Source organism: Gastrolobium bilobum, unplaced genomic scaffold (assembly GCF_033153095.1).
Source record: "Gastrolobium bilobum isolate Gb01-03AN ecotype WA unplaced genomic scaffold, APGP_CSIRO_Gbil_v1 utg3510, whole genome shotgun sequence".
In the NCBI taxonomy this organism is placed as follows: domain Eukaryota; kingdom Viridiplantae; phylum Streptophyta; class Magnoliopsida; order Fabales; family Fabaceae; genus Gastrolobium; species Gastrolobium bilobum.
In genome coordinates this window covers 46,569-68,304 of record NW_026899406.1, presented here as the reverse complement: position 1 = coordinate 68,304, position 21,736 = coordinate 46,569, and the positions used below count along the sequence as shown (strand labels likewise).

At 36.7% G+C, this 21,736-nt stretch overlaps 1 protein-coding gene across 1 annotated transcript; it reads left to right on the top strand.

The window, feature by feature from the left end:
- Nucleotides 1–20,687: 20,687 nt before the first annotated feature.
- Nucleotides 20,688–20,986, top strand: LOC133290357 (protein RADIALIS-like 3). The gene has a single exon (XM_061488425.1). The coding sequence runs from the start codon at nt 20,753–20,755 to the stop codon at nt 20,984–20,986; it is 234 nt and encodes a 77-aa protein (XP_061344409.1). The 5' UTR covers nt 20,688–20,752.
- The last annotated feature ends 750 nt before the right edge of the window (nt 20,987–21,736 follow it).

Genomic DNA, 21,736 nt, shown 5'->3' with positions numbered 1-21,736 from the left:
TTGCACCGTAAAGCGTTCCAATTGAATTTTGAGCTCTAGGTTTGGATATAAGTTATAAATGGTATATATGACTAGGAAATATGATTTCTGATGAAAATTGATGGAAATCAGTAAGTTTCGGGAAGCGTGCATACGACGCGCGTAACAGCTTTAAACTGCAATTTCTCTGAACGACCAGAAAACTCCTGATTCATCTGATCAAGGGTAATTAAAGGAAAATGGTTAATGTTAAGAATTAGAGTTTCTAAATAGGTTATGAAATTATGGACGTTTAGTGGAATCGGAGGGAGTTTTGAATTAGTTTGAAATCGCGTGAGGTGGTGATGGGGCCCACCTCACTTAAGTCATAAGATGACAACTAAGCCTAAGTCACTATTCACTCATCCCTTCCCCTTTTCTCTCTCCCTAACCCGCGGCCTCCATGGTTATTGTGCAAGTTTTTGTACAAATTTTTTTTGCTCCTAACTCCATCAATACCTCACCAAATCAAGTGAAGTTTGTCTTGAAACTTGTTGAAAATCACCTCCCAAACACAATGGTGGTAGCCTTGAGCCATGAAACTCCCTAGATTTTGAGAAACCCCCCCCCCCCCACCCCAAAACCGCGGCCATTGTGTGTAGATTTGCACTCATGGAGTTGTTTGGTTCTCCAATGGTTTAATATGTTGTGGAGGAGTCATAGGCCAAGCTTTTGAGTAAGTTTCATCATATTTTATTGGTTGGATTTGTTGATTCAATTTCATGAACCCTAAAGGCATTTTGTGTGAATGATGTAGTTAGAGAGCTCAAATGGAAATTATGTATTAGATAAAAGTGATTTAGAATGATGTTTTAGAGTGATAAATGCAATAAAAATTATTGAGGAATTGTATGATAACTTAGTGGATTTTGTGTTGAAATTCCATGACTTTGTGATGTTGGTTGGTTTTAGGATTGTGTAATTGAGTTGTTGTATGGTTGTATGAGTTAATAATAGGATTGTATGAGGTGTGGAGTAGTTGAATTGAATTGAAAAACCCTTGGTGTGTGGCTAGGTGCAATTCGGCCATGAGAGGAAAAAAAGGGATTTGATGTTGTGAAATTGTATGATTGATATGTTGTTTTTTTAAATGGTAACTAGAAGGGTTGTGTGATGAATGGATGCTTGAAAATCAAAGGAAAAGTGGTTGGTTGTGTGGAATAGGTAATTGGACCTAGAGTGAAATTAATGACAAAATGAGGTTGTGATGATGTAGGATGCAATTTGGCACCTAAAATGACATTGTGGTAGCATTAGAATGCTTAAGAAAAATAAAAAGAAAATGTAAGAAAATATTTTGTATTTTAACACTATAATTGCCAAACCTCACTCGGTGGGGGGAGGAAAATTGACGTTTTGTGACTTTGGTGGGTTTGTCGTGTTTTGATAATCCGTATATGGTCATTGTAGGTTTCCTTCCGCGGATTTGAACCCTGAACCATGAGCTCGGTGGGTTGCCCTTGGTCCCAGACCAAAAGGGATTATGGTGAGTATTTTGGAACCATGCTTGTGGAATTAATAACGTGCATGTGTTTGGATGAATGGAAATTAATTGGGAATATCCTATGTGTAGGCATTTTTGTTGTGTACCTAGCTCGGGAAGTATTATGTTGGAGCTGTGTAGAGGAGATTATTCAGGTAATCCCTTGGTACTGGGGTTTGATCCCCTTGTGTGTTCCACCATGCCCGTTGAGGGTAATGGTAGGAAATGTATGTGAATGATATATGATAATATGTTCATGCATATTGTAAGTGTTGTGGTACATAGGATGTACCGTGTCTCTGGCCAGTAGACTGTTTGCCTTCGGGCGTTACGGACTTCCACTGGATAGGTCTTCGTGAGGGAGTTCCAGTTGACCTGGGGTCGTGGTGTATGATTTGGATAGGAGCACACTCTCGGGTGGATATGGATGGAGGGTGCCTTGGTTGATGTTCTGGGAACACGTCTTGGTTTGAAACCCGTAGGCTTATATGCCGAGGCCAATAGGCTGGACGTTACGTGATTTTGGCATTGACCATTCCAGCTTCGTTGTATTTTGTATCCTTATGCTTCCCTACTTCACTAAATCCCTTGCTTTATCCCGTTTTCAGATATTATGTTGTATTATTTATATGCATAAAGTGAGCCATTGGGCGGAGTATTCTCCAGAACCTCTAGGTTACTGAGATATATTCGTATATCTCACCCTGCTTTGCGCACTTTATTTCAGGAGGTAGCAGTGATGTCGGGGCGGCGGTCAAGAAGCCTGTAGTCTGAGCTAGAGGATTTCTACTTATTTTGCATTTTGAGGCCATTGGGCCTAGGCTAGACTTAGGTCATGAACAAAGCATGTGATTCGGGATTATGGTTGTCATTATTGTTCATAATGTATTTTGTCTAAGTTTAGTCTTTGATTATCATGTTTATTTTGGAGCGTTATTATGTATACTTGAAGGAAAATTGTAATATGTCCATTGAGAAGTTATAAATTGTAATATGGAGAATTGATATAGCATTGAAGTATGTAATATAATGAAAGGGCAATAGGCCTATTCTAGGATGTGAATGATGATTTATGATTCAAAGAATGCATGCAATTGGACCTTTGTGATTGAAATTAGTTAACTTGAAAAAGTAAGCATTTATTTGTATTTTGAGTAAATTGGATATAAACTGTGAAGGGTTGTAAGAGCACCAAGGCATTGCTGGTCCTTGTGTTCCACCCAATGATTATTTGGTACAAATTGAGGTTAGAGAACACATTTGCAAATTTGGGATTTATTGGAAAAACAAAGGAAACTCTAGCGAATTTTCTAGAAATTGGCAGAATTTAGGTGAACTTTGGGAGAGCATATCTCCCTCCACAGAAGTCCGTTAGGGACGTTCCATACGCTATTTTGAAGCTTGAGATGTACTCTATCTTGTGGTAAAATTTGGAAATTTTCTGAGTTGAAAGTCGACCTGTAGAGGGCAGAGATCACGGACTGCTCTTATGGCCACTGCACTTGTGGCTGATCTGGAGTGAGTTTGGGAAAATTATTCCCGCTTTGTTTCTTGGTCAAATTAGGTGTGTGATATGTCAAATTGAAGCTTGAGGTGTCTAGTTTATTGTATAAAAATTTGAGAGCAATTGGTTGAGTGGATTTTCCAGAATAATTGATTGAGTGAATTTTCCAGAATAATTGATTGAGTGAAGGCTGTTTGGAGCCGTTCTGATTTTGGCTGGCATATTTGCTTGTCCAACTTCAAACGGCGATATCCGGAGCAAACGATAACTTTATGACTCGTGTGATAGCTTCCTAGAAAGGTAATTAAGTCTACAATAACATACTAAAAGATAAGAGGCTTGTAGAATGCGGTTTGTCCGCAGAAATTCAAATACTGAACCATGTTCGGATAGGTAGAAAATGAAAAAGTGAGATTTTAGCTAAGTGGATTTATGGGAACCCCTTAGTGACTTGAGAGAAGTAATATATGATATAAAAGTAGTTTAAATAATTATTCCGCAAAGAGTTTACAATTATGGTCACAGCTTTTATTTATTATGCTTTATTATTGTTTTAAATGCTCGCTAATAAACGAAAAAAGTTTACTCGCATTTTTATAAATGAATTGTTGTGATCGTAACTGCGCTTTATATCATAATTAATGTTAACAATACCGGTGTACAATGGGCTGTTACAGAGAGCATGGCATTTTGGAGGAGCATATTTGATGCACATAGTATTATATTTAGCATTTTGGACTTAGATCATGAACATATTGCATGTTGAGATTCCATGCTTTTGTGGTGTTCATGACTAGATTCTAAGTCTTTTGTAATTGCTTTACATTTCATGCCTATTGTTCACAATTACTTATTGGTGAGCATGAGACTTGTCCATGGCCACATATTTTGCATTTAGAGGCATTTGGTTACTTGTGATGTAACATGAGCCATATGATGTGTAAATGGCAAAAGATGTGGTGAATGATGTAAAATGATACAATGGTAAGGAATACACACGATGGAAGGGCCTAGAGCCTACATTAGATCTTGTATGAACTGTATTTTGGGTAGTGGAGGGTTAGGAGTAAGTTACATCACCCTTTTTGTGTTTTAAATGCTGATATTTGTCATTTTTACAGTAGGGTAATCGATTACTTTTTTTTGGTAATCGATTACCTGAAACATGGGACGCAAAATTGAGCCAGTGTGTTGTATGTAATCGATTACCATTCCTTTGGTAATCGATTACCTAGTTCAGTAATTGATTACCAAAAGATTGGTAATCGATTACCCAAAACAGGGGAGCCCAAATTGAGCTACTGACTTCTACGGTAACCTTTGGTAATCGATTACCTCAAGGATGGTAATCAATTACCACTGTGTAAAATTTCAAAAATGTGTTTTATGAAAGCTAAAATCAATGATATTGTTTAGAGATGATAATTAATGTGTTTTATGCTTCCGCGAGTTTTGCATTTACAATTACGACGTTGTTTTAATTAGTTACGGAAATGGTTAATTGTTTAACAATGAGGATTTAATAAAAGAAAAAGTTTACCCGTAATTTAATTAACTCAATTACTGTGATTGTAACTGCGCTTAATACCATATACAATGATAACATTACCGGTACGTAACGGGCTGTTACAATAACAAATTTCAATTCAAAATTAACTTTTGTGATTTAATTATTAAGTAAAATATTATTCAAATGGTAGAAGAATATTTTTAAGTTTATTAAAAACAATATATTCGCAACATTTTTTTTTCTTGCACGTTCTCCTTTTAACCAACTTTGGTTTACATAAGTTCCGTCGTTGTTCAAATATTCCTTCAGATTATAAAGATATCCCTCTATGCTTTTGCGGCCATTTTAGGACCATACTAGATGCTTGACACTTGTCCTGGTTGTAAAGTTCTTGTTCCTTGCTCCTCAAGAATATCATTACGCCAAAACTTAATACAAATCAAAACCCAAATTAATAAACTTCTCAACTATTTTCTCTCTCTCTAAAAGCTACTAATTAGGACCTATTTGGATGGGTTTTTTAAAAAAGGATTTTTTATGCTTTATATTTTTATAATAATTTTTTTTAAAAGATAATGTTATTTTTTAACATTTGAATGAAATATATAAAAAATAATTTTAAATAAAAAATTATTTGGACGTTAAAATCTATAAACACTTTTTATATATAAAATTGTTAAAATGGATACATAATAGTAATTGTGCTTTTTGGTTTTTTTAGAAACAAGAAATCCTTACTTAAAAAAAAATACACCATTTAATTTTTTTAATTTCTACTTCTTTTAAAAATTGTTACCCAAACGCATAAAATTACTAAAAAAATATTTATTTTTTGTAAAAAAAAAACAATGGTCGTCCATGAGCACAATTAATATTGGACAAATATGAGTCTAACTTCTCAATTGGTAATAAAGGACCACTAATAAAAGAATCTTCCATTTAGGGTGGAGGAGTCCATTTGTTACTTTGTAATTGAGATAAACTGGGTGATAAGGATTCTAGTCTAGATATTGGTGATGAGGCACATCATCCACCATCTCTTTTTCTCATAAAGATTCCTTGAATCTAGTAAAGTTTTCAACCAATGATCATCCTAACCTCATCACCATACATTGTGGCATGGATCCAGTGACCATGATTGATAACGCAACTTGACAGTGATAGTGTGAAACTGGATTTACTTGAAAATGTTTTGAAACTTATAATTATTGATATACAAAATTTGGTATGTTTTTTGAGGTTGATCCACGACATCAAATTAAGTGTTTGAAGAGTCACAAGAAAGTACATTATTAAAACACAAACCAAATTTAAAGTCTCTTAGCACATTAACTTTCCCATTACATCTAGTTGTATGAAATATTTGAGAGTGCCCGACAATTGCATCCAATAGGCTTGGAAGCATATATGTCTTCTTTTAAAAAGAGAAACAATCCATATTGTTAACAGCATCATAAAGATTTCCACCAAATTTTGGCAGTATATAATGGAAAGGAATTTTTTTTTTTAATTCTGGTGTAAAAATTAAAAATTTTACTCTCGATTTTAACAGTTGATCTCTGTGCATCTGACAATTTTAATTTATTAAGGAATATTACTTAATTAATACTCGAAATTTCAAAATATTGAGCATTGGTTTGCACTATTATGGAAGAATATACTATATTGAAGCCTACTTGCTAGATATTAAAACAAAAATAATTCCATAGGGCGGTGACAATCTAAACCAAGTTGCTACCTATAGCCGTGGTATCATTACACCGTATCATTACACCGACCTCAGAAATATGATGCTTATGTTAGTTTTAGCCTTATTCCAAAATGGAAATAGATATTTAGTCTTTCCCTAGAATTCAAGCATATTAACTCTCCCATTACATACACTCGAGTATGTCTATTCTTTTATTTAACATCATCAAACCCCGAAGAAACATGTTTTTACTTTCCATACCTATTGCATGCATGGCACACAAGAACTTGTGATCCTGAATGTTCATGTTCTCAATGTAAGGACGGATTCAATTACACACACAATCACAGAGAAAAGAAGATTGAGAGAAAAGCAATACACACAATTTATCTATGGCTGCTTCAGGAATCAATGACTATCTCCACACACTAACACGAGACTTTTCAGCGTGCTTTATCCTCACTCGCTCACTTTCTGGGAAAACTTTCCAAGAGGTCACTCATCCCAGAATTGCTCCAAGTCAAGCATGCTTAACTGTGGAGTTCTTCCGTTATGGGCTACCGAAAAGTAGATACATCTTGTTAGTATAGGTAGTACCAATTAATTCTTATAAGTCATCCCCAACTGTGCAGTCTTATACCAGCACAGTCTTTGGAATCTCTCTTTCGGGTGTCGATTCGATTCATTCATGTCACCCCCGCTGGAAGCCTGTCAGGAGTCGCTCTTTGTTCATGCCCTTATGCACCAGCGATCACTCCTCGCCCTTGTCAGCGCCCGGGATGTTACATGCCCACTAGCTTCTGCCTGGTTCGTCCTCGAACTACACCCTACTGGAAGAGAGGCCTTGCTCTGATACCACTTGTAACGCACAGCTGCTTCAAGAATCAATGACTATCCCCACACACTAACACGAGACTTTTTAGCATGCTTTATCCTCACTTGCACACTTCCTGGGAAAACTTCCCAGGAGGACATCATCCCAGAATTGCTCCAAGTGAAGCACGCTTAACTATGGAGTTCTTCTGTTATGGGCTACTGAAAAGTAGATGCATCTTGTTAGTATAGGTAGTACCAATTAATTCTTATAAGCTATTCCTAACTGTGCAGTCTCATACCTGTACAGTCTTTAGAATCTCTCTCTTTCGGATGTCGATTCGATTCATTCATGTCACCCCAACTGGAAGCCTATCAGGAGCCGCTCTTTGTTCATGCCCTTTCGCACCGGCGATCGCTCCCCGCCCTTGTCAGCGTAGGCAGAATGAACATGTCTTACGAAAATGAGCATAACTCAAGCTACAGAGTTCCAAATTGAGTGAGGTTTTAACCTATGTGAAGCTAACACATAGAAATGTAACCCTGTAAAATATTATAGTCATTGGTTGAGGGAATTGATCTCAGTTTCAGTTTGAAGTTGGGTTATCATTTCACAAGTTCAGTTTAAGGCAGTCAACTTGTGAGTTTCATAACTCCTTCGTTCCTTAATCAATCGGGGCGTGTTATATATCAAATTAAAGCCCCAAATATCTAGTTTAACATAATAAAAGATCATAATTTATGGTGAGAAAATACAGCCCCAATTTAAGGAAGCATAGGGTCTGTTCAATATCAAAGAAACTTAAAAGAGTGTAATACATCGTGTTAACCTACGGAGGCTTCATGGTGAATGACATAGAGTTGAATTACGCCCTTGGATTCGTGGTATTAATTAATAAAAGATTATAAGAATAAATATTAGCGCTTTTGAGTCATATATTGGTTGTAATTACTGTAATTGAATGAATTGTATACAGATTTAATTATTGGCAGTAAACGAAAAGGAAAATTTTATCCGAGAATTAATTTAACTATTGTGATTGAAACTTGGCTTAATATCATATATGATGTTAACAAACTGGTCGCGAACGGGGTGTTACAACGTCCAACAAGCCTATTATTATATTCTTCTCATAGCACTTATTATAATGCACTCAGTTATAAGAGAATATAAATAGAATTAGAAAATCCTAAGCCACCATAATTGTTCATGATTCCAAGCTCAAACCCGTGTTGATTGTATCTGCGTTAAAGAAACATGAATAGTAACAATATGCATTTCTAACGCCAAAGTGGTTATCTTTAGATGCTTTTCTCTCACTCACCAGCACTCAGAAGAAAGGCTATATGACATAACTGAGTGGTCCAAAGACCAGAAAAACTTTATTCTCCTACATCACAATATACCATTTATTCTTTTTAAGAACAAAGTTCTTGTCTAATCTAATCATTCGTAACTGCTTTTGGAAACAAGGGTGAGGAAAGTCTCTGCCACTATGCTGCCTTTCACTTACACAAGAACAAACATATATGACTCAATATATATTATTGTGGAATGTTGATGTTGTTAGTATATGGATGTCCTAGAGACAATCTTTTGATTAGATTAGAACATATGTGGACCTTTTATATTGTCGCAAATAAATAAAAGCACTCTTTATCCTGTTTCATATTTTGTCTCAATATTGTGGTTAATATTTTATGAGTAACTGGATAAACCCCTTGGAATAAAATAGGTATCTCTTGAGTATCTGTGATGAGATCACGATCATGAGGATTCAAGGATATTGGATGTTTATTCCTAATTTTATGTTCCTAGTCTAGAGACACTGAGAATGGGGATCAGTGATCTCGGGTAAGACTAGCACGACTTATCTACTTGTATTCGGATGCAAGGTAAAGACCTCATGAGCTACAGATATGGAGATGTCTTAGATAAAGTCGTGGGTGGACCTATAAGGGTATAGCTCGCACTAAACAGACCCACAAAGAGACTCTATGAGGAAATCTCACAGAGAGTATCATTAGAGTGATCTCTTTATATTTGGGTATGTCTTTCCTTAGACCAGAAGTTATTACCTAGACTGTGTTCTAGAAGGCATGCTTTGATTGTATACCTCGTCTGCCTGAAACATGGATAGGTACACTGTTGGGCTTGTCCTGAAAGAGCACAGGGCTAGGGTGATAAGCTGAAGGAATTCGTCAAATCTCTGTGAGAGATTAGGTTATCTGTAAACCGGAGAAATCGGGATGACATTTACAAGGACTCGGGAATCTATGCATAGTAAAAGAGATCATGAGATGATCTGCCTTTAGAGTCAGTAAATTGAAGATTCCCTATTTCGAATAAAGCTTACCCTAAACCGCAAGAGTTGATATGTTTCATTACCCTAGGTTTAATGGGAAGGTAACCGAGACTAATGGAAATATATACGGTAAACAAATATGTGTAATAGGATGATCAAGTCATTAATCTAACTAGCTCTGAGGCAACAAAGCATTGCTAGTTCTCTGTGTTGTCATTATATGGAGTGTGGGCTTGTTGGGCCCAAGCCCATTTATGTCAGTGGCTATATTGGACCTAATGGGTCACACACTAACACCTTAATGTCATGATATATAGCATTCAAGGTATTGGAAGCCCACCTAAGAGGGAGAGGGCGCATGGTATTGTTAATGGGCTTGGATAGTCGAAGACATTACTAATTAATTTAATTAGTTAAATTAATTATCAAATATTTAAATTTTGAATTTTGAATTTGAATTTTGAATTTTGAAATTCAAATTTTGAATTGGAATTTTGAAATTCGAATTTTGAATTTGAGATTTGAAATTTGAATTTTGAAATTTGAATTTTGAATTTGAATTTTGAATTTGAATTTGAAATTTGAATTTGAATTTAGAATTTAAATGTTTGAACGTTTGAATTTAAATGTTTGAATTCAAATTTGAATTGGCTATGAAAAGTTGTTTCATAACAAAAGGATAAGATGAGATCTTGTTGGAACAAATCCCTTGTATCAAGAGAAGATCTATGGAGATCTCCAAGGGCTGATTTGGGGCGCCATTTTGGTGGGAGATGATTGTCATTTTGTCAAACCAACAAGCTCCAATCAGATTTGGTTGTTGAGAGAATCAGTGAGCTAGTTGGTTCAAACTTGACTGCAACATCTCAAATGTATCTGGACCCTTTTTGGGCTGAATAGGGGCACATGAATTGGTGGTCATATGATGATAATTGGTTCAGAATTTTGACTAGATAAAGACCTAGTCTTATGAGGATTCAAAGGGGAGCTTGTTTGGATTTTTGAATTGCAACAACTCCACCTTTGTCTCACTCACTTGTGCGCCACTTTCATTATAAGTAAAGTAAAAATTCTGATTTGATACACTAATTCTCTCCTTCTCTTGTGCGCCTAGTTGGTGAGTTCCTCCTTAAAGTTTTTCAAAAGAACCTAGCCAATTCTTCTATATTTCATTCCCACTCTTGTGAATTTTTCATGCTGGAGACTTTACTCTTCTAAACACATATACATAGCCTCCTTCTCACCTATTGAGCGCATAGCAAGCCTCTCTGTGGTGGTCAATTGGTGGCTTTCAAGAAAGCGTTCTTGCATCTTGAAGTGGGTGGTGTGGATCAACGTTAGAGGGTTTGAACCCTTCAAACCTAACATTGATCGTCTTGGAGTTTTGAACTCACAAACAAAGGTAACATCACATGCCATAAAGAATGATTCTTGATTGCATGTGTAATTCCGCATATGAAAAATTTTGTTTTTTCCTCTCACATGCTATGGCCTTCAAGGCCATTTTACTTTCAAGTGGTATCAGAGCCCGATCGCTTTACCATCGGCGGGTGATGGTACTTTGTTTGTGAAATTGATTTTCTCACGGTCAAAAGGTCTTTTTGTTAAAGATTAATTCTTTGCATGTGGATTTTTTTTATGAACATGTTTAATATGATTATGGTGTTCATATATCTACATGACCTCATGGTTTTGTTTGTTTTGATTGTTTGTGAAAATTTTCAAAAGAAACATTTTTTTTGAAAAGGGAATATGATTCTGCCATGATGTGAATATTCAAATGCATTATTTTCTCCATGATTTTATTTAATAAAATTATTGTATATGATGATGTATGGTTCGGCAATATGAGTTATGGTTGAATAAATGGTTTAATTTTTGTGATTTTTGAGAAAGATTTGACAAAGATTTGAATTATACATAAAGATGCAAAATTCGACCATTGGGAGAAAATTAGAAAATTTTTGAATTTTGATTTTTTTTTTGATATTTTAATTGTTAAATTATCAAAATATATGTGAGGAAATATTTATATAATATTTGATATTATGTGCTTGCAAGCTGTTTAAATTTTCAGGTGCAATTTGGAAGGGGATGGTCATGGTGCCCGAAATTCGAATTTCAAATTTTAAATTAATGTGTAATTTTGCTCTATTTTAATTAGAGTTGTAATTTGAATTTTGAATTTTGTATTTTTATTAATTGTCCCTCCAAAGATGTTTTGGAGTTTCTTTAATTATATGTAATTAGAGAATTAGGCTAGTGGCGTATAGACGACGAGGAGCCGATACTTGAGAAGCAAGATGGACAAATGCACGAGCACCATGACCATCTCAAATAAAACTGTTTTATATGCATGTATGCTTTATGTTTTGAACGACTAATATGCATGAATTGGACAAATCGCGTTTGTATGTATTATTATGCATGTCCAATTACGACTAGTGTAATCCGATAGATGTTTGACATAGGATAACGACTAGCATGATAATAATATAAATGCATTTGATGAGACCTAATAAACCCCAAATAAAAGGAACCCTTAAAGGAATAAATTATTAAGCATATGATTACCTCCCACCACCAATATTACTCGAACCTCCTCTACATAGTGGTGCTCCACAACTTAGTTGGGACCCACTGTTTCGTTGAGTAAGAGTCGTATTAGAAGTGTTAGACACTTAGGGTGCTGGTTAATACTTAACTGAGACATAAGTTGCAGGCTCAGCCGGGCTTATGTGCTTAGGGTAATAATGCTAGGTTGGTTGCATGAGATGCACCACTAAGTGACAAGGAGTTGTCAACCTAATGTTAAGAGAGGGTATGAGATACTGTTGATAAGGATCAACCCATTATTTAAATTAATCTTGCGGTCACAGACGGGGGTTAAAATAAATAATCGCACTCTTAATCCCACTAAGGTAAAATCTAAAAGTAGATTAACCTTAAGTCAAATGGTAAGGGTCATTGACTTTGATAAAATAGTGGGAGGGGAAAATTATTTAAAGTCTTTAATAATTTGTTACACGACAATATATATTAATTAATCTATCTTTACATTTTCAGTTTTTAGTATGACTAATCCACTGTCACTGCGCTCAATACTCGATACGAACAAACTGACCGGTCCTAATTTTATGGACTGGTATCGGAACGTCAGAAATGTTCTGCGGGCCGAAAAAGTTGCTTATGTCCTTGACACTGCTTTACCTATTTCGCCTAAGGAAGGGGAATATGGGTTCACAGAATTTGATTTCGAGGCCCACAAGCAACACATGGATGATAATGTGTTGGCTTGTTGCATCATGTTGGCATCCATGTCGCCTGAACTGTGTAAACAACACGAGCATATGGATGCCCCCTCTATTATCCTGCATCTCAGGGAGTTGTATGATATTAAAGCCAGTCATGAGAGGTATGAGACCTTTAGGGAATTGTTCCTATGCAAGATGACTGAAGGCATGTGTTTTAACCGCCATGTACTGAAGATGATAGCGCTCATTGAGAAGCTAGAGGGTCTAGGGTTCACAATGGATGCTGAATTAATTAATGACTTAGTTCTATCATCACTTCCTCTTTCTTTCAGTGAATTCATAATGAATGACAACATGCATGGGATGCTTGTGAGCTTGCTAGAGTTGTTAAGTATGTTAACAACTGCTGAAATGTCTATCAAGAAGGATGAGACACAAGCTCTTCTGATTTGTGGGCCTAAAAGGGCCAAGGGTATGGGGCAAGGAGCCTGCAAAAGGCAACTCCCTTAAGCCCAAAGGAAAATCCAATAAGAAAAAGGGCAAAGAGAAAGGTAAAAGTGCACCCAAGGACAAAAGCGATGTTGTATGCTTCTATTGTGGCAAGAATGGCCATTGGAAGAGGAATTGTCCAGACTACCTGAAGAGTGTGAAGGAGCATGGTGATGCTTCTACCTCAGGTATTCACATAATTGAGATAAATTATTCTTGTGCTAATCCGACTTCATGGGTATTGGATACCGGTTGTGGTTCTTATAATCTGCAATGTGTTGCAGGTGCTTAGGAGCCCTAGAAGATTGGAGAAGAACGAGGTGGACCTCCGCGTTGGTGAAGGAGCAAGAGTTGCTGCTCATGCTGGTGGAGATACCCATCTCATTAGCCTACGGGCCTCTTATTGCATTTGAATAATTGTCTTTATGTTCCCAGCATTTCTAGAAACATTATCTTGTTTAGAACAAGATGGTTTTGCTTTCACTATTAGGGATGATACATTTTCTATCATTTTGAATGATATTGTTTTTGGTACTGCTTCTTTAATAAATGGCTTGTATGTTTTGGAAATGGGAACTGAAGTGCTCAATGTAGATGTGAAACGACCTATGATAGATAATCAATCCTATCTTTGGCACTATAGACTAGGGCACATAAATGAAACAAGATTGTCTAGGATGCATAGAGATGAATACTTAGATTCCAAGGATTTGGAATCCTATGGAAAATGTGAATCTTGTCTAGTTGGGAAAATTATTCGTCAAAAGCCCAATGGGCTTGAGATTCATAGGGCTAGTGAGTTATTAGAACTCATTTACTCTGATGTATGTGGCCCAATGTCTATTGAGGCTAGAGGAGGATACTCCTATTTCATTACCTTTACTGATGAAGTAGAGAAACAGCGTGACAAGATGATTAAGTCATTGCGATCAGATCATGGTGGTGAATATATGGGCCATGAGTTTCAGGATTATCTAAGAGAAAATGGAATTCTCTTGCAGTTTACTGCACTTTACACACCACACCAAAATGGTGTCTCCGAAATAAGAAACAGGACCTTGTTAGACATGGTTAGGTCTATGATGAGTGAGACTCAACTTCCAAAATCGTTTTTGGGATATGCCTTAGACACACCGACATACCTTCTAAATAGGGTGTCGTCTAAATCTGTTCAGACCACACAATATAAGATATGGAACGGTAAGAGACCCAACCTGAGTTACCTCAAGGTATGGGGATCGCTGGCTTATGTCAAAGCGTTGGCATTAGACAAGCTTAGTGCTGAGAATACTAAATGTCTATTTGTGGGGTATCCCAAGGTTCTAAGGGATACTGCTTTTACTCCAAGAATGAACACAAGGTGTTTGTGTCCAGGAATGCTGAGTTCCTTGAGAAGGATTTGATCTCTCAAGGAGCCAGTGGGAGTAAGATTGATCTTGAAGAAGTACAAGAACCACAAGAACAGATTGAGGAACCCGAGTCTGCTCCGCAGGCGACGTTCTCCAATGGAGAAGTAAACACACAACTCAGTAGATGTACGAGGGTCATCCATCCACCTGAGAGGTATGGGTTTGTGATTGAGAATCAGGTAACCGTCGAGGATGATGAACCAAGTAACTACGAAGAGGCAGTCAAGGATGTTGACTCTTCTAGTTGGCTCGAAGCCATGGAATCGAAAATGGATTCGATGTATCAAAACAAGGTATGGACCTTGGTTCCTAAACCGCAAGGAATAGTTCCTATCGGTAACAAATGGGTCTTTAAAAGAAAGACTGATGCAGATGGCAACATTTAGACCTACAAAGCTAGGTTAATGGCGAAAGGGTATCATCAAAGGCAAGGACTTGAATATGATGAGACTTTCTCACCGGTTGCCATGATCAAATCTATTAGGATCATGCTTGCAATAGTAGCAGGCATCAAGGAGTTGGAATATTCATTTTGATGAAATCGTTAAGAGTAACGGTTTTATCAAGAACGAGGATGAACCTTGTGTTTACAAGAAGGTTAATGGGAGTAATGTTGTCTTCCTGGTACTTTATGTGAGAAGCGGTACCAGGAAGGGTGGCTTTCAAAAGGCTTCACCATGAAGGATTTGTGAGAAGCGGCCTTTATACTTGGTATAAAGATCTATAGAGATAGATCCAATAGGATGCTGGGTTTATCTCAATCCACGTATGTTGACAAGATGCTAAAGAGGTTTAGCATGGAAGGGTCGAAAAGGGGTTTTCTTCCCGTCAGCCATGGGGTACATCTTTCAAAGGTTATGTGTCATAAGTCACAGCCTGAGAAGGATCGCATGAGTGGAATTCCATATGCTTCGGCTATTGGATCCATCATGTATGCCATGATATGTACGAGACCAGATGTCTCATATGCTTTAAGCATTACGAGCAGATACCAGTCTGACCCTGGAGAGGGTCATTGGGCAGCAGTCAAGACCATCCTTAAGTACTTAAGAAGAACTAAGGATGCATTTCTGTTCTATAGTGGGGTTGATGAGCTTTCAGTGAAAGGGTTCACTGATGCTAGCTTTCAGAGTGACAAAGATGACTGTAAGTCACAATCAGCGTTCGTGTTCACCTTAAATGGTGAGGCAGTATCTTGGAAGAGTTCCAAGCAGGAGACAACAGCAGATTCAACGACAGAAGCTGAATACATAGCTGCTTCAGAAGCGGCTAAGGAGGTCGTGTGGATCAAGAAGTTCAGATATGAACTAAGGGTGGTTCCAAGCGTAGATGAGCCTATACAGTAGCTTTACGAAAGCACTGGAGCCATTGTGCAGTCAAAGGAACCTAGGTCTCATCAAAGATCTAAACACGTGCTCCGCAGATATCACCTGATTAGAGTAATCATTGATAGGATGGATGTAAAGATGGATTATGCTCCCACAGATGATAACCTAGCCGATTCTCTGACAAATGCTGTTTCTCAGAGAAAACATGATAGTCATTGTGAGGCTTTAGGTATACGACTTAGGTCAGATTGGCTCTAGGCCAAGTGAGAGCTTGTTAGTATATGGATGTCCTAGAGACAATCTTTTGATTAGATTAGGACATATGTGGACCTTTTATATTGTCGCAAATAAATAAAAGCACTCTTTATCGTGTTTCATATTTTGTCTCAATATTGTGGTTAATATTTTATGAGTAACTGGATAAACCCCTTGGAATAAAATAGGTATCTCTTGAGTATCTGTGATGAGATCACAATCATGAGGATTCAAGGATACTGGATGTTTATTCCTAATTTTATGTTCCTAGTCTAGAGACACTGAGAATGGAGATCAGTGATCTCGGGTAAGACTAGCACGACTTATCTACTTGTATTCGGATGTAAGGTAAATACCTCATGAGCTACAGATGTGGAGATGTCTTAGCTAAAGTCATGGGTGGACCTATAAGGGTATAGCTCGCACTAAACAGACCCACAAAGAGACTCTATGAGGAAATCTCACAGAGAGTATCATTAGAGTCATCTCTTTATATTTGGGTATGTCTTTTCTTAGACCAGAAGTTATTACCTAGACTGTGTTCTAGAAGGCATGTTTTGATTGTATACCTCGTCTGCCTAAAACATGGAGACTCATAGGTACACTGTTGGGCTTGTCCTGAAAGAGCACAGGGCTAGGGTGATAAGCTGAAGGAATTCGTCAAATCTCTGTGAGAGATTAGGTTATCTGTAAACCGAAGAAATCGGGATCACATTTACAAGGACTCGGGAATCTATGCATAGTAAAAGAGATCATGAGATGATCTTCCTTTAGAGTCAGTAAATTGAAGGTTCCCTATTTCAAATAAAGCTTACCCTAAACCGCAAGAGTTGGTACGTTTCCTTACCCTAGGTTTAATGGGAAGGTAACCGAGACGAAAGAAAATATATACGGTAACCAAATATGTGTAATAGGATGATCAAGTCATTAATCTAACTAGCTCTGGGGCAACAAAGCATTGCTAGTTCTCTGTGTTGTCATTAGATGGGTTGTGGGCTTGTTGGGCCCAAGCCCATTTATGTCAGTGGCTATGTTGGACCTAATGGGTCACACACTAACCCCTTAATGCCATGATGATATAGCATTAAAGGTATTGGGCCTAATAATGGTTGTTAGCCCAAGATGAAGTTTGGAAGCCCACCTAAGAGGGAGAGGGCGCATGGTATTGTTAATGGGCTTGGATAGTCCAAGACATTAATAATTAATTTAATTAGTTAAATTAATTATCAAATATTTGAATTTTGAATTTCAAATTTGAAATTTGAATTTTGAATTTTGAATTTTGAATTTTGAATTTGAAATTTGAAATTTTAATTTTGAATTTGAATTTGGAAATTCGAATTATGAATTTGAAATTTGAATTTAGAATTTGAAATTTGAATTTGAATTTGAAATTTGAATTTGAATTTAGAATTTAAATGTTTGAACGTTTGAATTTAAATGTTTGAATTCAAATTTGAATTGGCTATGAAAAGTTGTTTCATAACAAAAGGATAAGATGAGATCTTATTGGAACAAATCCCTTGTATCAAGAGAAGATCTATGGAGATCTCCAAGGGTTGATTTGGGGCGCCATTTTGGTGGGAGATGATTGTCATCTTTTCAAACCAACAAGCTCCAATCAGATTTGGTTGTTGAGAGAATCAGTGAGCTAGTTGGTTCAAACTTGAATGCAACAGCTCAAATGTATCTGGACCCTTTTTGGGCTGAATAGGGGCGCATGAATTGGTGGTCATATGATGACCATTGGTTCAGAATTTTGACTAGATAAAGACCTAGTCTTATGAGGATTCAAAGGGGAGGTTGTTGGGATTTTTGAATTGCAACAACTCCACCTTTGTCTCACTCACTTGTGCGCCACTTTCATTATAAGTAAAGTAAAAATTATGATTTGATACACTAATTCTCTCCCTCTCTTGTGCGCCTAGTCGGTGAGTTCCTCCTTAAGGTTTTTCAAAAGAACCTAGCCAATTCTTCTATATACCATTCCCATTCTTGTGAAGTTTTCTTGCTGGAGACTTCACTCTTCTAAACACATATACCTAGCCTCCTTCTTCACCTATTAAGCGCATAGCAAGCCTCTCTGTGGTGGTCAATTGGTGGCTTTCAAGAAAGCGTTCTTGCATCTTGACGTGGGTGGTGTGAATCAACGTTAGAGGGTTTGAACCCTTCAAACCTAACATTGATCGTCTTGGAGTTTTGAACTCACAAACAAAGGTAACACCACATGCCATAAAGCATGATTCTTGATTGCATGTGTAATTCCGCATATGAAAAATTTTGTTTTTCCCTCTCACATGCTACGGCCTTCAAGGCCATTTTACTTTCAGATGTTCCTTATTTACAGGTATAAAGGCCAAACAAATAATGAGCCAACATGACTCAACCCATGTATTTAGCCAGAAGGGTCAAACATCATACATGTATCCTGTTTGCATGAGGCCCGACCAAACTTAGCAGCTAAAGATAATGGCCTCTATACTACAATTAGTAATTTATGATTAGTGAAAAAACCCTGTAGCCTATGGTTAATCTTCATGACACTAGTCCTAAGATAACAACAAATGATAGAGCAAACAGATCATAGAGTAAGTTCTCTATCTATCTATCTATGCAAAAGGAAACAATGAACTTGTACTAGTATAAGAATAAAATGTATTACATCAAATCGTAACCATTTATCTACTTGCATCAAAGGACTATAATTTACAAGTTATATGAGCAGATGGATGCAAGTGGAATCCATGATTAAGATTGAAAGTGTAATCTATATCGGTGTAAAATGATTTTGCCTTATATATCAAACATTAGCATAATAAAAAAGAACAATTGGTAATTCCATTTTTTTTTTTAAAACACCCTCTATGATATACTAGTCCAAGGTAACAGCAAAAGACAGTGCAAACAAATCATAGAGTATGTTCACTTTCTGTATATGTGTAATGCCCGACGATTTTCAGAATCAATGACTGTCCCCACATAATAACACAAGATTTTTCAGCGTACTTTGTCCTCATTCACACATTTCCTAAGCAACTTCCTAGGAGGTCACTCATCCCAAAATTGCTCCAAGTCAAACACGTTTAACTATGGAGTTCTTCCGTTATAAGCTACCGAAAAGTAAATGCATATTATTAGTATAGGTAGTATCTATGAATTCTTATAAGCCATTTTCAACTGTACAGTCTCATACATGCACAGTCCCTGGATCCCTCTCGTTCGGGTGTTGATTCGATTACATCATGTACCCCTCCCACTGGAACATTGTACGTTAGTTCTTTCACTAACTATGCAAGCGTCCGGGATGTTACACTATGTATCTATATATGTAAAAAGGAATGATTAACTTATACCGGTTTAAGAATAAGAAATCTTACATCCAATTTTAATCATAATATACTTGCATCAAATGGCTCTAATTTAGTAGTTAGGTGACCTATTGGATACAAGTGGAATCCACGACTAAGATTGAAAGTGTAACTTACACTGGTGTAAAATAATTTTTCCTTGTATATCAGACATTAGAATAATAAAAATGAATAATTATCATTGGTAATTCTCTTTATCATATTGTTTAAGGGGAAAAAAAACCTCAAATCAGGTTACAATAAATGTTTTAATAATTTGAATTCTTTAATCACCTGTCCATGTCACTTGATTTTAGTATTACATAAAACGGATCCTGCTGTGGTAAAAAGCTGGGTATATTGATATTCCCATACGTTTCCTTCATGGTCATGCTTCAAAGTTACAGTTCTCACAAAATCACAAGACAAATTGCTTATGTAGTTATTGTTATTGATGGAAGAATGACACATTGTACGGACTCAACTAGACAGCTAGTGTGTGAAACAGGACAAACTACACTTACAAGATCACCAGCAATCATGAAAACACAAAGGGATTTTTCATTGCAATGGAACTGTTTTGAACAAGATATTATGATTGTGTGATGCAAACGTGAAGCTTTGATACCTTCAGAGGATTCACTGGCTTGAGCTTGGACCCACTAAAGACCATTCAAGCAAGAGAATAAAATAAAGTGACCTAATTGATGGGGCTCTCATATACGTTCTAAGGATCTGAACCACAACTGATATTTACTGTTTAATTCAAAGAGGTTGGTCGTGCCCAGTTTCTCAACCACGTGATATCTGCATAGTGCTAAACTAATATTAACTTCTTGATCAATGTTTGGAGTTTTCTATGACCCTTTTAAACCCACATGCTTGAAACCTAGAGAGAGTAAATTTTTATATTGATATGATTTTTATATCAAGAAAAAGTTAAAAAGCATTTGGTAAGTCCTATCTATTCACTCACTAATTTTTACTATTTGAAGATACTGATTCTCCCATGTTGCTGCTCAACTTCTTGGTCCTGCTCTATTCTGTGGTTCCTGAGGAGACAAATCATTCAAATTCTTCTTCATTTGGACAAGATTTGCATTAACTCTCTACCCCACCTTACACCCTTCACTTCTTATAAAAGGAACATACATTTCTTCCTCTTAGCACATACCAACTCTTTCCATAGAGTCTTATTCTATATATTCTCTTCCCAATTTTTAATACCCTTTGCTGATCTTGAGCACTAGTACTAGTTCAGTTAAATTTTCACTGCTGTTGAAACCTTAGACCATTCTCTATACTGATTCTCAAATCAAAACTTTCTTGTTATTGCCTTCAAGAAAATGGCATCAAGTTCAATGTCATCATCTGGCTCATGGAGTGCTAAGGACAATAAAGCCTTTGAAAGGGCTCTAGCTGTTTATGACAAGGACACCCCTGACCGGTGGTACAATGTTGCTCGCGCCGTTGGCGGGAAATCTCCGGAGGAAGTTAAGAGGCACTATGAGCTCCTCGTCCGGGATGTTATGCACATTGAATCAGGGCAAGTGCCATTCCCAAACTACAAGAAAAAATGAAGGCTCTAATGAGGAGAAAAGGTACAGTATATTCTAAGACCTTATGCTGCTTATTAAACAAAATGACTCTTTGTATCTCCACATTTTTAAACCATTTATCCTTTTTACCTTAATCTTTTTGCACTTTTCATTTGGGTTCACATGTCACCGACCCCAATTAGTTTGAGATAAATGTATAGTTAATATTGATATTGACATTCCCGCACCACATACTGCTTATTAAACACAATGACTCGAAATTGTTATCTTCATATTCCCGCACCACATGCTGCTTATTAAACAATGCAATCTCTACTTCTCTATATCTAAATTTTCCCATGCATTGTATGCCATGCAACACACCCATGAAATTCTAGGAAGAATCATATTTCAAGCAGAAAGCAGAAGTTGCTGTTGCACCAGTTAATTATATATACTAAATCTGCAAACAAATTTTTATTTGCCCATTCCTGAACAAATTCTTACATTCACTTGCAGGCTGAGAAACCTGAAGCTTCAGTGAGCAACTTGCATCAACAACAAAGAATTTCTGATTTTTTCACCATTATGCAACTTTATTTTTGTGTCCAAGTAGTAGTGGAAGTAGTATCTTGTGTTACGTAATTTTTTGTGCTAGTGATGTAGTATTAGTGATTAGACTATTAGTCATATGAATCATATCTCTTGATTCCGTGTTGTGCTTTTTTTCGTTGAGGCTTCCTTGAAAATTCAACGACCTTGTTTTAGTTACCATCCTTAATAAAGTTGTAA